Source organism: Cupressus sempervirens, chromosome 4 (assembly GCF_028749045.1).
Source record: "Cupressus sempervirens isolate cs-2001-9-10 chromosome 4, ASM2874904v1, whole genome shotgun sequence".
NCBI classification, from domain to species: domain Eukaryota; kingdom Viridiplantae; phylum Streptophyta; class Pinopsida; order Cupressales; family Cupressaceae; genus Cupressus; species Cupressus sempervirens.
In genome coordinates this window covers 207,684,329-207,702,628 of record NC_143121.1, presented here as the reverse complement: position 1 = coordinate 207,702,628, position 18,300 = coordinate 207,684,329, and the positions used below count along the sequence as shown (strand labels likewise).

Sequence of the window (18,300 nt, the reverse complement as noted above, 5' to 3'; positions counted from 1 at the left end):
CTTGGAGGGAAAAGTACATGTCACAAATGGTTAACACTGGAACACCCATTAGGTGCATTCTATGGGAAGGTTTGCTATTAAATGGAAACCAAAAGCAAAACGGTAGTACTTCAAAGTATCATAGAGACACTAAGATTTGCGATGGAAAGGGGAATGGAACATCAATTTGCAGTGACTAGAATCTCATCCAAAGGTGACTCATCTAGAGCCGCATCACATTGTACTTCATTTGTAAGACTACCATTGAGAAGAGATTATCATCATGATTTGAGGGGACATGATGTCCCTATTGGAAGAGTTTGGGGAAACACAAGAAGATTCCAAAGAGATAATCACATGAATGTTAGTGGTACAACATAAGCATGATTGAATGATCTCAAATTTGGATGTTTTGTGGAAGATCACGACAAAACATGAGGTTGAGCGATGATGAGGTGTTATGCAACTTTTCTTAACATTAATAACTTTCTCCATGAGCCGTTGGACCTTAATGCAGCTCTAGCAAACCTCACAAGTAGTGATAGTTAAACAATACCTAAAACTTGCATAAACACACATGAACACCAGATATACGTAAAGAAAAACCACGGTGAGAATAGCTTTTTGGATCTACTGCCCAAATCAAACCTCACAAAATAATGAAAAACTTGCAATCATGTAATAGGTGCCAACCTACTAGAGACATCAACATGGTATATGTGAGAACCAACCCACTGATTACATCAAATTCCTTCTGCCAAGATATGAGGAACAAGTTAGTAACCAGGACTTCAATCTCAGCATTAAGTATGATATGAATTGAGGACTTTCATATTAACTTGAACTAATCAACCTTCAGTAAACTCTCCTACATAGAAAATAATCTCCTAATAAACCTTTACAATGATAGAGAATGTAACTCACAGCTTTGCACTACTTGACTAATCTGATGATTCTCTATGAAGCACACATTCATTACATTCCAACATTCCAGGACAAATTCTAAAGTTTCATGCATAAGCATTTCAATTATAGTTACATTCAATCATCAGCCCACAATAAAGATTATTACATCTGCTTTTCGGCCACCAACATATGCCCTAAATCAAATGTGTAGTAGGCTAGGTCCAATAGCCCACATGCCTTGCCAGAAGATCGAACACAAGAACAGATCCCAGTGTAATCTTAACTGGTCATAACTGTTATCCAAGTGAAATCTGTAGAAGGCACACACCACAAGCTATTGTCATATCAAGCCGGAACAACAAACAGATAAGTTCACTGGCCGCATGATTCCTGTAATAATTCAAACTTGCTGAATGTTAGACATAGCATGTGGAAACTTTCGATGATTAAGAAATGTGTAGTCATACTCTCTCTTCAAACTGCAAGACATTATCCCTAAACATTATAAAAAGTGAAGAATACAAACTGGTTGGATACTTAAATATTCCAGTGTAGGCTTCCGGATCACTTTCATAAACATGAATGGATGCAACATGCAGTAATAGACACATCCCAATTGAATCCATGAAGACTGCAATCCATTGTGAACTCAAAATGTAAATCTGAAATGACACGAGAAGTGATATATCCTCTTTTAGATACAATGTCTTGACACTCCTTTTACCATCACTCTTTTGACATCAATGAAAGCAAATGTTCAACATCATCCTCATGATAGCAACAACATTCCCATAACAGCTATGGACGTAATTTATAGCCCTAACACTAATGCCATCAACTTTATCAGTAACGACATTACTGTAAGGTCCCCTCTCAATTTAAGCGCCAAAATGCAATAACCACTTTGCTAAGTCTGTTTTAGATGTGTCTCCCCTTCTTGGTCAATTTTATGAAATAAATGGAGACGAGTGAGTGGGGCTGGGTTTACTTTAATCACTTAACTGACTGCTATATTTCGGTCATTGTGAAGTAGCCCCAACTTAAGGCAGTCACTTTGATTAAAGATTGAATTGATTCTCCAACATTGCATCCAGTTGCCAAAGATTAGATACACTTGAGAAAACATTAAAAAGTTCTCTTTTTTAATTCCAAGTCCATTTTAGAATGAAAACTGGCTATCTTATTGGATCACTGGAAAAAGGATATAGGATGATCGCAGGAAAGGAAGAGGCATGTTTTTATTTATCAACTTGTTTTGTTTCTGCAATCTACTTTCAGGGCAAAAACCCTGTTGTGGAAGGTTCTGGATGCAAAACCAGGCCTATTACTATTGTCTATTCTATTCCGAAGACATCACCATAGGTGGAAGGTATTTCAAGCGCTGGGAAAGTCTACTTTGACCTTGGAAAGAAACGTAGAAGGGTTTGAATGACTGTACATCCACTGTACCAGTCATGAATAAGCTGTTGCAGGTAACAGTCTTCAACACATCTAATAAAGTCTTGCAAACAGATATCTACAGCTGCATCTGAATTGCACAAGGATTTGGTATTTTATTTTTGATGCATAATCGAGTATGCATGTCATCCAACGAACTGTACTGAACTGATTCAATCGAATTTATTAGCTTTAAGTTTAGAAGCTTATGTAGCACGTTTAAACATGCAAGAGTTCAGTTTTAATTATGATGAAATAGCTGGATGAATGATTATTTTCTAACGAATTTTATGAAGATGATTTTTTCTAAGACTAGCATTGTTTAATGAATCAAATTTGGTAAGAATAGTAGTCACACAAGTGGCTTTTCAAGATTCTATGCCATAAGAAAAAGTAATTTTAACTAGGTAACTTCTAATGGAGAGTTTTGTGTCCATGTATGGTGGCCAACCAGTTCTACTTTGATCACATGGTCAATGTTTGCAGGAGTCTGTCATACTTGCAGCTCTTACATTATGACCCTGTGCTGGATTTGATGTTTCTAGTCATAAACGGCGGTCGATTGATGAGAGTGGAGAGTTTTTAGCCATCCTAACACCAACTTTGATGAGATTCTGAGTGATTCATGGATGTTATGATATATTGTCCAATTGATTTATATTATACTTTGAAAAGATCAGCCCACAGTAACATTATGGGTTTTATTGGGGCTCGAGAATATAGTCACGAAGCTCAAATAGGTGGTTGGAATCATTCATCATATAAGAACAATTGAGCACAACGACTTGAAAAATATAGTAGATGGATACATTGAATTCAGCAACTTCTATGTCATAGGAGAGTTCAACATAATATTGGGCATGCCACAGATAAACCCTATGGAAGATTTCACTGACGAGTTGAAATCCACATTTGTTCATCACTATGAGAACGTGTTTGCTTCACAGGGAAATTCGGTTGCTTAGGAGGAAGCTCTCAGAAAGTGTATTTTTGTTACTCCAAACCGCCTAGCAGTCGAGCAATGTGCTTTCTGTGAGTAACTTCTTTCCTTCCGTGACCTTAAAGAGGCGGTCTACTCCATGGCGGATGACAAGTCCCCTGGGTATGATGGGTTTCCTTGTGAATTCTACAAACACCTCTGGGAGCATATAGGCCCTGATCTATACAAAGTTTATCTTGAAGCCTATCATTCTAAAAGCTTAGAAGCCATTATAAACAAAGGAAATATCAAATTCATACCTAAAGCCGGTGATCTAGAGGACATATGCAATTGGAGACCCGTTACCCTTCTGAATGTGTCTTATAAGATTATTGCCAAGGCACTCTCTCTCAAAATCAGGCACATGTTGCCCTTAATTGTGCGGCCAGAGCAAATTGGATTCATCAAGTCCAGATATATTCTTGACAACATCATCGCTATCTAGGAGGGAATGGAATGGGCTAGCAAGTCCAATCAAAAGGCTATCTTTTTAAAGGTAGATTTTGCTAAAGCCCATGATCGCATTAAATGGCCCTTCATCTTGGCTATGCTCCAGGCTTTGGGTTTTGGCCCCATTTTCCTTCAGTCCATGGAGATGCTCTTTGGAGATGTTAATGCTTGCATTACCATCAACAATTTGCAATTTGAGGCTTTTCGACTTTTTCGTTCCATGTTCCATCAGGCAAGGTTGTCCACTAGCTCCTGTGCTTTATGTCCTTGTTGCGGAAGGTTTTGGCTATTTACTTGCGCATTATGTGTCCTCAGGACTGGTTCGTGGCATTTCCTTGCTTGAATCATCCTCCCAATTAGTCAATGGACACTTTGCTGATGATTCTTTTCTTACTCTTCTAGAGGATGAAGAAAACATCAATAATGCTTTAAGTTGCCTGGACACCTTTTGTCAAGCCTCTAGTTCTGCCATTCAATGGCATAAAACGCTCTGCTTCCGTTAGTCATTTTTGCCAACTCCACCTTGGCTCAGCCAGTTTGAGTGGAAATGGGTTGCTCACGGGGAAATCTTCCACTTTCTTGGCATTCCTTTTGCATTCCAGGCGTCGCCTGTGGAACTTTGGAATGTTGTGCTAGCCAAGATTAGCAAAAAGCTCGACTACTGGATCACAAAGCCGCTCTCCCTCGCTGGAAAATTCCAGATTTGCTCAAAGATTCTGGCGGCCACTCATGTGTATTACTCCTCCTGCTGGGCTCCATCCAAAGCTTCTTACATGAAGCTGGAAAGATTGCTCAAGGATTTTCTCTGGGCCTCTGGTTCTGATCACCATGGCTTCCACAGAGTGGCCTAGGATTTTTGTTGTCTCCCAAAAGAGTCTGGTGGTTTTGGCCTGCTTTCCACTCAGAAACAAGGCCTTTCTCTTTGTGCAAAATGGATTATTAGGGCTATCTCAGGAGATGAAGCTTGGAAGATTCTGGTTCGGCACTGCATTTTTTTCGGCTTTCCTATCAACAGGCCTGCTTGGAACGGGATTGGTTTCCAAACTCTTCTCATCATGCATGAGCCCGTGGTTATTCAAGGCTCATTCATCATCAAGAGCATCTGGAAAGCCTGGGAGGCTATTAAGCCCTGGCTTTGATGGGTTGGAGATGAATTCCACAATGGCCTCTCTTTGAATCAACAGAACATTTGGTGGTCTCCCCTATTTGCCATTCAGGGTACTCCCCTCGCAAAGACTCAAGGGGCCAATGCTCTGTGTTTTTTTAAACGTGGCATCAGAACTCCTAAGGACCTCTTTTCAAGGGTCACCATGAGTTTCAGAACCTGGGAGGATATACAAGTACAGTACCGCCTTATCCGTTCAGACTGGTAGACTTTTGACCTGCTTTCTTCCATCCCTGTTCACTTAGTTCATAAAGTGGGGATTCTGTCTGTTCACCTTTGGTGGCTTGATTGGAAGTGGTATCCTGCCACTCCTTTTTCTAATTACAAGCCAAGTTTGGGCTACAGATGGCTTTTGCCTCATCTTCTGATGGTGGATATGCTAAACCACTGATGGCATTTTCAATCTTCTCTTTCTCAATGGAGAAAACACTTTGATACCATATGGAATGCTATAACTGAACCCAAGATTGTGCATTTTGCTTGGTGCCTGGCCTTCCAAGGTCTTCCCCTGGAACCTCAGCTCAAACACATTGGGGTTCCTGATCCTAGATGCCCCTTCTCTGGACAACCAAAGTCTTTCTTGCATATTTTTTGGTTTTGTAAGCGTGCTCAGAATTATTGGCACTAGATTCATGATTTTTTTAAGCCATTCCAACCTGAGTCTTTTTCTTTGCACATGATTTTACTGGATGTCTCTCCCAAATTTCCTTGGAAGTTCGCCCAGATTTGGCATACCTTCAGGTTGGAGATTTTGTTTTCTCTGTGGAAAGATAGAAATGTTGTTTTTTTCAAACAGTTTTTTGGATGTTAACATTGCTATGTACACTAAGGCAAACATTTGCAATAATGTAATTATGCAGATTCAGGTGCAAGCTAACAAAGTTACACTCGAGGTAGCTCACTTGCAGGAGTTGCTAAATCACTAGGGCAATGCTCCATGCACTGTTGCTAGAGTTCCTCCTAATGCCTCAGCGGAGACCTCAACGCCTCATGGCCACCGTCCTCAACGCCACTCCTCTGGCTGCCACTCCCAGGCTTCCTGCCACCACTCTCCCAATGGTGGTGATGGCAGATGGAGGCGCCGCTCAATTTCCCCACCCCGTGGTGGTTCTGGTTGGTCCCCGGCTCCTCCTCCTGGTACTCATCGTGAGCATTCTAGGAAGTGGCCTTACCTGGACCTGGCAATCTCTCCTCTGCAGCCAGAGGTTAAAGATGCGAAGGCTGTCACTGTTACTACTGTTGATGATGATGGCTGGACTGTTCCCAGCCCGCCCCCCAATCCTAAAGATGATTGGGGTTTTCAAGACAAAGATGATCCACCACCTTCGGCTGGCACTGCTTTGGCAGCTTAAGGTTGCCTTTTATGGTTTTTTTTGATGAATAGTTTCTATTTCCGACTGTGGCCATGTTTTTAGTCCGGCTTCAGCCGTGTGAACTCATTCGCGAGGTGATCTTGTATCCCCCGGCCCTTTTTTTGTGAATTGTAATCTGAGTATATTTTATTAATAGAAAAGGACACTATTCATCAAAAAAAAGTTGAATAGATAGAACTTCAATGCATTGAAGAAGATCAAATAGTTGCCATGATGAAAATACCATTGGGTGACAATTACAACATCTTCTAAAGAGGAGATGCTTGATCCAAATGATGTTTGATCCAGTTTGAATAAGTTCAACATTACACTCCTAAGGTGATCACTAAATGAGACTGAGATTGAACCCTGTTGTTGAAAACCACCAACTTGTCATAATAAGGATGACTTTGGGTTGCACCAAACAAAAGCCAAGGCCAACCTGAGTGTGGCTTCTAATCTTAGATCTGTTTCCCTCAACATTTCCAGCACTGCATGCACTTTCCTTGCAGCCAAAGAAGAGTTTTCATTTACATAGAGGAGTTCACAACTTATTAGCATAGTTGAGGTGTCTGCATCCGGTACAATATTTCTAGCCATTATATTTCTTAGAGATAAGAAATGTAACGTCACAACCATGGGATGATGCTTCTACTAATTGTAATTTTTAACTAGGTAACTAGTTGTTCTATTGATATTCGTTTCTTACTTTATAGTAGGTTTGATTCCAGCAAATTTCTTCGAATTACTTTGGATATCACACCTGCTCATGACTCTCAGCTTGTCAATAGAAGAAAATAGAGTGACCAATACTTCCTGGCATATTTCCGATAACTCGGACCCTGCTATATCAAGCAAACTAAATAACAGCGACTTCTCGATGTCCATCATCTTCTAGCGGTATAATTTCACCACTTAAAGGCTGTGTCCTTTTAAACAGTTCAGATTTCACTCATGCAGACAGTTGGGTGTAATATGCATCTATATTTTTTTAAATATGTAATATTATTGTTTAACAAATAATATTATACAATTATTCATTGAAAAAGGTGGCCGTTTCACTTTCTTTGTTATACATTAAATGGTTCTAATCACAATTTCTCACTCTTCTTCTGGAAAAATGCAATGCACAGCAAATTTGTACCTACCGAGCCTATTATATTAAAAATTTGAAAATTGAGAAGTTTTAATTACCACCATAATCTTATTTAAAATGCCGACAGTCTATGCAACGGAGTCAAATATAATTCAGGTCCAGATAGCCATTTTATAAAAGAAAAGCTGGATTCGGATAGAAGATAAGATACTAGTAAAGTATGTTAACTGCCTAATTATAGGCTGAAATAGTAGTGTAACTTGTATGCACTTTTTCTTGACAAGTTGATTGTAACATGAGCTCTAGGTTGAGCGGTAACAAAATAAGTCAATTTCAAATCCAAGCTCCACAGAAGAACTGTTTTTGGCCCGCAACAATTGCGTCCCAATTCTCTAATCAAAGATAACAAACTTAAGGGAACTCGGTCCACAAATAGCTCTAGGTAACCTTCTCATTATTCTCCCATATGAAACTTTCTCAGTTGCTTTAATTCCCCTATTTCCTCTAAATGTCTAGGCATTGCAATTGCCCAAAATGCCAATAATCTTAACAATATTAGGGAAACCGGGTTCCCGAGGTCATAAGACAACTTCTGAATGAGGTGGTTGTTTGTAATAGACCAAATCTGAATAGAGGGCATATAACAGATACTAAGGAGCACCTCCTCCCAATTGCTGGAGTGATACAGTTTAACATCTCAAAACTTGATGTTATTCAATGTGGATGTACATTGAAGCCTTTCGCGTAGGCATGAAAATTGAATTCTTTCTGGCATGCAACAATTGCCTCCCAATTCTCTGATCACATATAACAAACTTAAGGGAGCTTAGTCCAAAAATAGCTCCAGGCAACCTTCTCAGTATTCTCTCGTATGAAACTTTCTCAGTTCCTTTAATTGGCCTATTTCCTCTTGAAGTTTCTCAATCCTGCACATAATGAAATGTCCAGGAACTGCAATCACCCAAAATGTCAATAATCTTAACAATCTTAGGGAACCCGGATCCCCAAGCTCAATGGACCACATCTGAATAAAGGGCATATAATAGATACTAAGGAGTACCTCCTCCCATTTGCAGCAGTGATACAGTTTGAAATCTCAAAACGTGTTGTTCAATGTGGATGTACATTGAGGCCTCCTGGGAAGGCATGAAAATTGCATTCCTTGAGTTCTGCTTTGCTGTGCTTTGATTTTGAACAGAAGATGCAATCAAACTCTGTAAGCGGGCCCTCTTGAGTTGATTGAGTGAAGATAAGACATCTAGACCTTTTATTGTTTCCCTTCTCGTACCATAACTGAATATCACGAGAAGTACTAGATTCTTCATTAAGTTAAGCGGACCCTCTTGAGTTGATTGAGTGAAGATAAGACATCTAGACCTTTTATTGTTTCCCTTCTCGTACCATAATTGAATATCACGAGAAGCATTAGATTCTTCATTAAGTTCAGAAATGGTGGAAGAAGTATTCTGTCCAATAAGAGTAACAACAGAGCCTATGCCCCATGATTTTTTATCTCAGCAAGCATTTTTCCTCCATGAGGCCTGCATGAACAATTCAGAAAGGAATTCGAATGAGATCATCGTGCATGTTAGATTTTGAATGCTAATTATTTGGGTTGAATTCTTATCATATTAAAATTGAATGTATGAAATGGAAAAATGCAAGCGGACAAGTGTGCTCAAGGTTACATTATTAAAAAACGATTTTGATTAAGGGCAGTATTGTTGTATATTCCTCCTGATTAGATAGTAGGACAAGAGCATCCAATTTTTCACAAAATTATGAATAGTAAACATAGATTTTTAAGCCTACCCCCTAAACAAGTGACTAGACTATCAACACCATATTGGGATATTCCTAGGTTTTCATGTAAATTAGAAATAATTTTATATATATGGAAACCAAGTTGCCAAGAACAATGATGCAGAAATTGAAAATTATAGCTAAGATAATTTGGTAAAATGGGTGGAATTATATTTTGATGTGATTTTTGGAATAACCTAGGTCGATGTGAATTGAAAGAAATTGAGCATCAAATGCTTTGATTAAGCAACTTTCATTTTCCTGGCAAAGCACCCCTTTTCCTGGGCATCAGAAACATGCCCTTTTGGTACTACAGTGTCATGGTATTGTGGATACGGGCATTTTTTGACAAGAGTATAGCTCTGAGACATTTCCATGTGAGATTTCTTCTCTGGTCCTGGTACGTGCTAGTGTGCTACAACATCAAATTTATGTTTTAAAACTGATAGCAAGAATATCAATATATGAAGGTGTGACTGCCCTGGATTGATAGTCAGGTTTAATAGGATATTGCTTGCAAGTTCTGATAAGATGGCAAATGGATTGTTCTTCTGCTTCCAACCATAAACCCAAATGTCTAATAGTGCATTCACACAGATTTCCCTATCCTTTACTAAGAAGCCTACGTCTAGGGAGCATTCTTTGACAATATGGTCTAAGAAATCAATTTTGAAATCTATATTTCTAGCTTACTCTATGTTCCATGTTGCTTTGGGGACAGGGAAGTGGTGACAACAGGGGATGCGACTCCAGGACGTTTCCTAAAGGGCCAATAATAGGGGATGTCAGAGGCCAGCAGTGTATGTGTGTGTGGATGCATGTATGTGCGTGAGTGAATTTGTCAGAATATAATAAGATAGATGGATGTCAATAAGTTAATAATAACAAGATAATATGTAAATAAATCACAAGTTACAGCAGTTGTATAAAAATGTCATTTTTCTAGTCATCAGAAGGTTATATCAGTTATACAAGGTGTTGTTCCAGCATTTGGGAAGGTTAAATTAGCCATATTAGGTGTTGTTCCAGTCATTAGAAGGTCATCCGATCATTTAAGGTGTTGTTCCAGCATTCTAGAAGGTTGCATCAATAATAGAAGGTGTTGCACTGATCTTTAAAAATTACATCAGTCATAAAGATAAGAAGTGATACATTTTTATTTTGATCTCTTTTTAGTGTTATGACAAATGCATGTGATTGTGGGGCTCCCACATTGATAATTTGGGAAGAGAATGAAAAAGGCAAGTGTTTTTTTTTTTTTTTTAACTTTTTAAAGCCCAAAATTGTCCTGAGAAGTAGCAGACAGCAAGCCGTCCTAGGAATGAATGGTGGGGCATTTCAGCATGCCCGGCCATTTTGGGGATGGCATGTCTAGGGATGTTTCCTTGCATTTCCAACATTTGTCACAAACGGAGATAGTTGGGGGGCATTCCCTTTACGTCCCCCTCTTCCTGAAGCAGGGAAGGGACAGGGACGGGTTCTGGGGACAGGGGATACTTCCACATGTATCCTTGAACAAACCCTTTTTTCTCTGAAAAATTGATAGAGATTCTTCCTTTGAAATCTTGGTTTTTGCCCTCTCCCGTACCACATTAGGTTCCTCATTTAAAGAGCTTCTCCTCAGATTTAGAATAAGTGACAACACATCATATTCTGTGTGCCCCTTTAATCCAATAAATATAATGAAAATTTATCAGAAGATCAGTTAGAGGGCAAGTAGAATTTTTAGATGTAGTACAGAGCTCCACACAATATTAGTTGGCAACCATACTTCCAATTTTCATAATCAAATAGAATTCTATCCTTAGGTTGATAAGATTCTAAATGTACAAGAATCCTATTCTTAGAAAGTTATCCTATTGACACATAAAGGGAATCCTGCCAAACATATCATGTTTTAACCGAGTCTCATTGGTAAAGCATATAGAATTTTCCAAAGAGATTCAGCTTCAAGTCACTTAAAATTAAAATTAACAGATATATTATCGTTCCAAGTCAATCAGGGCTAAGATATTATGCAGGGTGTTTTCCAAAAAAATATATTCAATGGGTGTTATTATATTAAATCAATGGTTTCATGAATTTAGTAGTGCAGCTCAGATTAAAAGATGAACTTCGAAAACTTGATTAAGCTCCCAACTCTTATCTTAAGAAAGCACGTCATTTTTCTATAAATTAATTATTTTTTTGTCTCACATAGAATATTAGCTAATTGACAAATGGCTAACTAAATGATCTATCTGGTTGGGCAATTTATAGCCCCAATATGTCATTCTGAAAATTAAAGACAGTTATTTTTCGAAAACAAATTCTAAATAAATAATCTTGTAACAAGATTATTTTTGTTTCATGGGACCTATAGATCTATGAAAATAAATCCTCAGCATTTCATGAGACCTTACCTTTAGCCATGTTTGTTCTTCGCTATTCCTTTTGTGAGATGGCATTAGATTATTGTTGTATTGTTGTTTAAATGTTGTCTGAAATATTTTTCCTAATATTATAAAATAATGAAAATATTCTTAAATCTCTGTTCCAAACAACATCATTTCTAACTAATATAAAAACATACTATTAAAAATTTAGAAAATTATAAAATGATGAATAAAAAATTTCATCCTTAATATTGACCATAGCAATTACTTTCATCCTTAATATTGACAATAATATATTGCTATTTTATTAAAATACATTTATATTTTATTTTTTTAAATTAGACATGAGAAAGTAAGTTTCATATAATTTTACTTGTTTGGCAATCATGACCTCTTCACCTGTTAATACATGTTTCTCCCATTCCAACTCAAAATTATTTTCCCTATATATTCCAAAATAATTACTATATATCTTAAAAAGGGATCAGGCTTGGTTTAACAATCAAAGGCAAATTATGATATAAAAGCCACTAAGGGTCCGTTTGGTTCATGGAAGATGACAGGAATTGGCTTTTTCAAAATTTGGATTTGAAAATTTGTGCATTTGTTTCAAAATTTGCAAAATGGAATTAGCACACACGACTTCCAATTTTGCCTCAAAACCAAGTTTTCCAAATTCCTACTAGCAGGCAGGAATTGAAAATCAAAATCTGATTTTGTTTTTTAAGGAGTGTAAAAACAATAGATTGGACTACTTTTTGAAATTTGCCTTCAACTCCAAGCGTACTCACTTCACTCCCAGTGAAACAAACAGTTTCAGTAAAATCCCAAAAATCGGAATGAAGATATGCAAAACCTTGATTTGGCTAAACCAAGGTTTGTAGAAATCCGAATTTTTTAAATTCCACCAACCAAATGAACCCTAAAAGAAATACCACTTAAAAAGGGAAACAAATACCTTCTTCAATAGATTTGCAACTTCAAAGGTTGGAATCGATGCCTGTCCGAAAGCCCAGAAGCAGAAAAGTGACAGCGCATCCTTTCGGCAAAAGAATGGCAACGGATACAGTTGATTAGACACGCTTCTGAGAATAGAGCAACTTTCTGTGCTTGTTATAGAAGTTTGGTGTCCCGGTCCTTCAAATAATAAATATTCCAAATTTGATCTGGACCAAACATCGTCCAAAATCACAAGAGTTTCGTAGGGTTGCATCAAAATCGGCTGCAGCATGTGCCAATCCTCCAACCTCTGAACTTTTTGCATCTTCTCTCCATCAATCCTCACCCATACAGTCTCTGAAATTCTCTCTAGGTCCGAGATCAGCGAAAGTGTGATGAAGATCGAATTGTTGTCGAGAGATCCTGATAGCAATGGTAAAATAAGTGAGAACCTGAGCATGCTTTAAAGTTGTAAACAAACCAAAACAGGGCACTATAATGATCACCTTTGTAAGGATAAGGAGTATACCTTTGATGTGATGATCATTGCGGAGAATCAGCAGCAGAACGGTTTTGCCTGCACCCCCCATCCCCTTCAACCCAACAACTGGCATCTTGAGCTGTACAAAACATCCATTGAGATGCCCGATACATTTCTTCAATCGTCCACAAAATTGAAATTTCCCTTGAAAAATATCTGTACAACCCTCCTCCATTTCAGTACTGTGCATTAAATGATTAGTGGTTATTTGAAGGAGTTTCTAAAAATAACAAATCCTTTTCTGCAATTAGAAACTTGATAGGGCAGAGAGTTTATTTCTATATTTCTTCGCTTTCCAATGCTTTTTCGATATGACCTTTTAATGGAAGCAATAGACGCGGCCGAACGAACATTCGTCTCAGTTTCCGTGAAGATGTTGCGCAAGGGAGTAGGCTTATTAGGCTTTACGCGTTGTACGGTATCATCCATTTAATCTTCGGATGGTTATAAGCAAAAGATTCCATTTTGTGATGGTCGCCGGGATCTGAACTTAATGGCCGTATTGCCTGTCTGTTTACAGTAATTCTATGAAGATCTAAAGAGAAGATTTCCTCGAATCCATCAGATGTTGCACAGAATTGTGAGCAAAATATGAATCATCTATCGATTACATTTTTCCTAAAATAAAATGTCTGGAATAATTTTAAGATCAAGTTTAATTTCTCTGTCACAGCAAAATGTATGTATGACAACATTAAAACAGAATTCTATGAACATAATTTATGGACCAAACTTTGTATGTGTAGTTGCATCGAAACTAAAGTTTGCGAACACCATTTGTAAGGAAACTTTACTTGTTTAATTAAGTTAGCTTTAAGTAGCATTCTATTTCCTTGGAAGTCGCAAAATTAATGTTTTTTTTTTTTAAGTTTCCATTGGAGAAATTTGTTAAATAATTGGTTACAGCTAACTTTTCACATTTATAAAGTTTAAATTATACATTATATTTCAACTATTAGTATTAGTCATTTTGAAGTGTGACACTAAACATAACCATTTAGCACCATTAACAGTTTATCAAGAAAAAAAAATCATGAATCCTCTCATTATTATACCAAAAAATATTTAATTATAATATGAATAGACTAGACACTCACTCACATTTGCCACTATAGCATTAGAAAGGGGCCTACTAAAATCATTCAACATTCTGCTAAAATCATTCAAATAAAGATGGATGATATATGTTATATCCAAGAGCATGTGTCAATGCTCATTATCGTTAGGTAGATAATCTTGCTCCTATCTAAAAACAATAAACTTATGGACCAAGACAAACAAGGTAAGGGATAAGCATAAAGACAAATTGTGTTGTACATAATTCCTCTCAATATCCTCTTGTTCTTGGTTTTTCTTAGGATGTGTAGTTCATCCTTCATTAAGAATACATCTATGATGAATCATTGTAAGGCATAGTTGATCTACATATGATTGATGTTATTCCAAAATTGTGGTACCTAATCATTAACCCTATTATTCTAATTAACTATCAAGTGAAAAAGACTAAACTATACACAAAATAACTATAGCTGACAAGTTTTCCTTACCTCTTCAAATAACCCTCATGTGTACAACAATGTAATTGTGTAGAGTACCAAGATACTTATTGAGAAGAAGGATATTTATAAGAAAAATGCATTTACACATTGAAGTCATGAGAAAATTGTCCCAATATTACAAAGGAATCTAACAATGGAGATTACAGTGGTACTTAAACATAAATAAGTAAATAATAATTAGACTTACTTCATGGTACTCAAACATAAATTGAAATATAGTTGAACATAGATAAACATATACCAAATAGATAGACGTCATGTTACTTATAAAGAGACATTAACAAAGGGGCCCAATAAAAAGTAATGAGATTGACCTCAAAAGATGAAATGAAGCCATTTTGGTCCTTATCAAACACTTTGAATGCATCTCTTAATTCCTCATATGTATCAGTCTCTTAAAAAACCCATACAAAAAAAATATTAACCAACAATAAAATCTCATTTCATTTTCCTAGCATAGAATACCACAATCATAAAATCACATTTCCCCACTAACATACCTTCATTTTCCATTGTCATAAACATCCACTTCATTAATCATGTCACTCAAGTATGCTTCAGTGGGATTCTTCCTCGAAGACTTGGTAATTGTTGCAAGTTGATCCTTTGTGGTAATACAACCTACAAAAAAAAATAATCAATACCCAACAAACCCAATGGCATACAATAATCAAACAAACTCCTAAGACAAGAAAACTTTTTCATACATTGTGCATAAAATATATGATTACTTCTTGTTTTAAAATTTGATTGTGTATGTCTTTTAAACATTAATGTTTCATATCTGATTTTATAATGCATCATAGGAATGTTATAAAATAAGAATAAATGAAATAATCAATCGCATAACCATGGTACCCAAAAAAAATACACAAATAAACTCATAAACAAATTATACTAGTTTGCACTCTTTCACTTTCATTCTAATGATGCCTCATAGAATGTGATCTAAAATATTGATGCTAAAAGATTATACATTATCTCATCTGATAAATTAAACTACAAATTTCATGATAGAAATCTCCTTTCATCGAATATTAATATCATGAATTATGATAGTTTAATGACATAAAATCGGATGATATTTACCATCATCATCTCTATCAAAGAGACTAAAAGCACCATTGAACTTAGTAATATGTTCCTCTGTCAAGTTTTCTACTACTATACCAATAGAGGCATTGGGAAGATAAAGCATAGGATGATGGAACTCATTCCACAAACTAATATGATTCTTCTCATTTAGAGATGAATAAGAAGTAGATATGATTCCACAAATAAATGTGATTATGTCATGGCATTAAGATAATTAGTTATGTGTGATAGAGAACATGAAAATATCTACAACCCTATTAGAGCTATGTTAACATCTACCAATTAAATAATTAATATGTTTTCATATTAATACTACTAGAAGAGCTAACACAACAAATAATAGAAACCAAAATGACAAAATATGCAAAGCATACATTGAACAAATATTCTCATTATTGACAGCTAGAAAAAATTTCATGGTTGGTTGATGCATTTGATTCTTTAACAAGTGCAACATTTTGATTACTTGCATTGACAAGTGCAACACATGTCACTTTTAATCCCATGCATGGTTTTAACTATAAATTCTTACAAGAATATCTTTTAGACCAAAGGAACACATGTTTGATGTCAAAGAAATTTTTTTTTTTAATGGCATTCACAATGGACAGTACGAATACTATATAGAAATACAGAAATGAGGATAGTCAACAATATCAAGGATGAATACCTTTTCTCTTTATGCACTTTTATTTCTTAATTGCTACAATCACTAGCATCGTCTTCAACATCATCAACAATAAGAGAATATGAGCATGCCTTTATCTTTAACTTCAACTGTCTCTATATCAAAGGCATGCCTGATAATATCATGCATGCCTTTGATATAAACAATCATTTCCCCTCCTTGAACTGTCACAACTCAAATACTTGAAGACTTATAATCAAATTTGTTGAGACACATTAGAAAATTGTATGTTTCCTAGCAGTTTTGATTACAAGACTTGAAGACTTTGTGCTTAATATCCAAAATGATGACAAAATGAATAGCTCCAATTTCTAGAACTAAACAAACTATAGGAATTGGGAAGGTGTTGAATGTATAAGAGGAACAAGTAGGTGCAGTCAAGGATTTCTTTTTGAGAAGGACAGTCTTTACACCAATGACAATGACACATCTAATGAAGAAAGTTAATCTGAAATGACCAATAGTAGAGATGAGAAGGAAATAAATGCATTCATGTCATAGGATGAAAAAAGGGGAAAAAAATTTATAAAAGTAGCTTCAAGACTTGCAATAGTAATGAAGAATATGGCATTAAAGATGTGGGTATGTGCAGGATCATGGTGTGCCAAAAAGTGGCGATGTAAAAAAAATAGAGTTTGAAAATGTCTAAAAGCATTTCAAAATCTGGTTTGATTTTTTTCATCCATCCTGATACCAAAGCTAAAAACTTAGGACTAAGCCTTTTCAGGTATCCGATTGATAATTGGGTATCTGATTTCATATTAGATACCTAAAACCTATAACACAGATTTAAAAAAATGAGAGCTCTTTTCACATTGCATTTTTTTTTGTTTGAGTGTTGACCTCCATTTGGGTATCAGATTTCGGAACGGGTATACAATAAGGGTAATTTTTTGTTGTTTTTTCTTAATGTTTTGAATGAACATTATTATAAATTAATTATTTTTAATTGAATTTGTTAAAAATTAGGTTTTTGTAAATAGAAATTGTTGAAATTTAGGTTATTTTTACTAGAAATTATGTTTTGCAAATTAATAGGTATGGCTGACCCAAATGATGATATTGAGGCAAGAAACAATGTTCCTCATAACCCTCCACCAAATGATCCAATACACCCTCAAAACCATCCACCAAACGATCCCCTACCCCCTCAAAACCCTCCTCTAATTGAAGATTTGATATTTGAAAATCTTGTCAAACTAAGGGTTTTGCGAACCACATATAACAATATACTCGCATTGGCTCCCATGTTATCCATGTTAAACACCATAGTGGCTAATATTGAAACACTTACCACTGAACAAGATGTTGCTCTTCATTGGTGTAACCAAATGAATGCCATGTGTGATAATGGGTTAGACTATATTGAGGTTGCAACCCTAAATATAACTAAAGATGATATGGTTAGCCTTCTTGCAGACCCAAAAATTGGTAAAAATTGGTAAGAAAGTAGAACATGCAAAGTCCAATCTATCAATTAAACGGTACACAGATGAGGCTATGCGTGCAAAATTTTGGAATCATTGGTGGATGGTTTTTGACATCCCTCCACACAACAATTTAGAGGTGCCATTTTATTTCTTTAGAAAATTGTATGCCAAATTTGGGTTGGGCCTCAAGGTGAACTATTGGAGCATGAAGCCCAACATGGGTGTAGGAGGAGGAGGTCCTTAGGATAGACCCTTTGCCTAGTAGAAGAAGGTTGGCACTTTTGTCCCCCTACTGATGTCTCCCCACCTCCTCAAATGTAACATCCTAATATCATTGCAGAGGCTAGCTCTTAGACTATTAGAGTCATCCATAGATTAAATAGCCTATTGATATCCCAGGCTAGGTTAGTGTTGCCTCCATGTGCTTATGATGTTGGAGCGAGTTCATCATCTGCGAGCTCATCACATGTTTGTGTACCCCATACTTGCATAATGTGCAAGGATAT

General features: G+C 36.4%; 1 protein-coding gene across 3 annotated transcripts; it reads right to left on the bottom strand.

The window, feature by feature from the left end:
- Positions 1-932: 932 nt before the first annotated feature.
- On the bottom strand, positions 933-13,785 carry LOC149560713 (putative disease resistance protein At4g33300). 3 transcript variants are annotated; one of them, XM_089824773.1, is made up of 4 exons: positions 13,339-13,785; positions 13,011-13,178; positions 12,501-12,904; positions 933-1,275 (listed from the first exon to the last, which is right to left on the bottom strand). In XM_089824773.1, exons 1-4 carry the CDS (start codon positions 13,373-13,375, stop codon positions 1,258-1,260), a joined length of 627 nt encoding a protein of 208 aa, XP_089680899.1. In that variant the 5' UTR covers positions 13,376-13,785; the 3' UTR covers positions 933-1,257. The 3 variants fall into 3 exon arrangements, with proteins under 3 accessions (XP_089680899.1, XP_089680898.1, XP_089680897.1); XM_089824772.1 differs by lacking the exon at positions 933-1,275 and adding an exon at positions 7,534-8,905; XM_089824771.1 differs by lacking the exon at positions 933-1,275 and having other exon boundaries at positions 12,100-12,904.
- Positions 13,786-18,300: the final 4,515 nt, after the last annotated feature.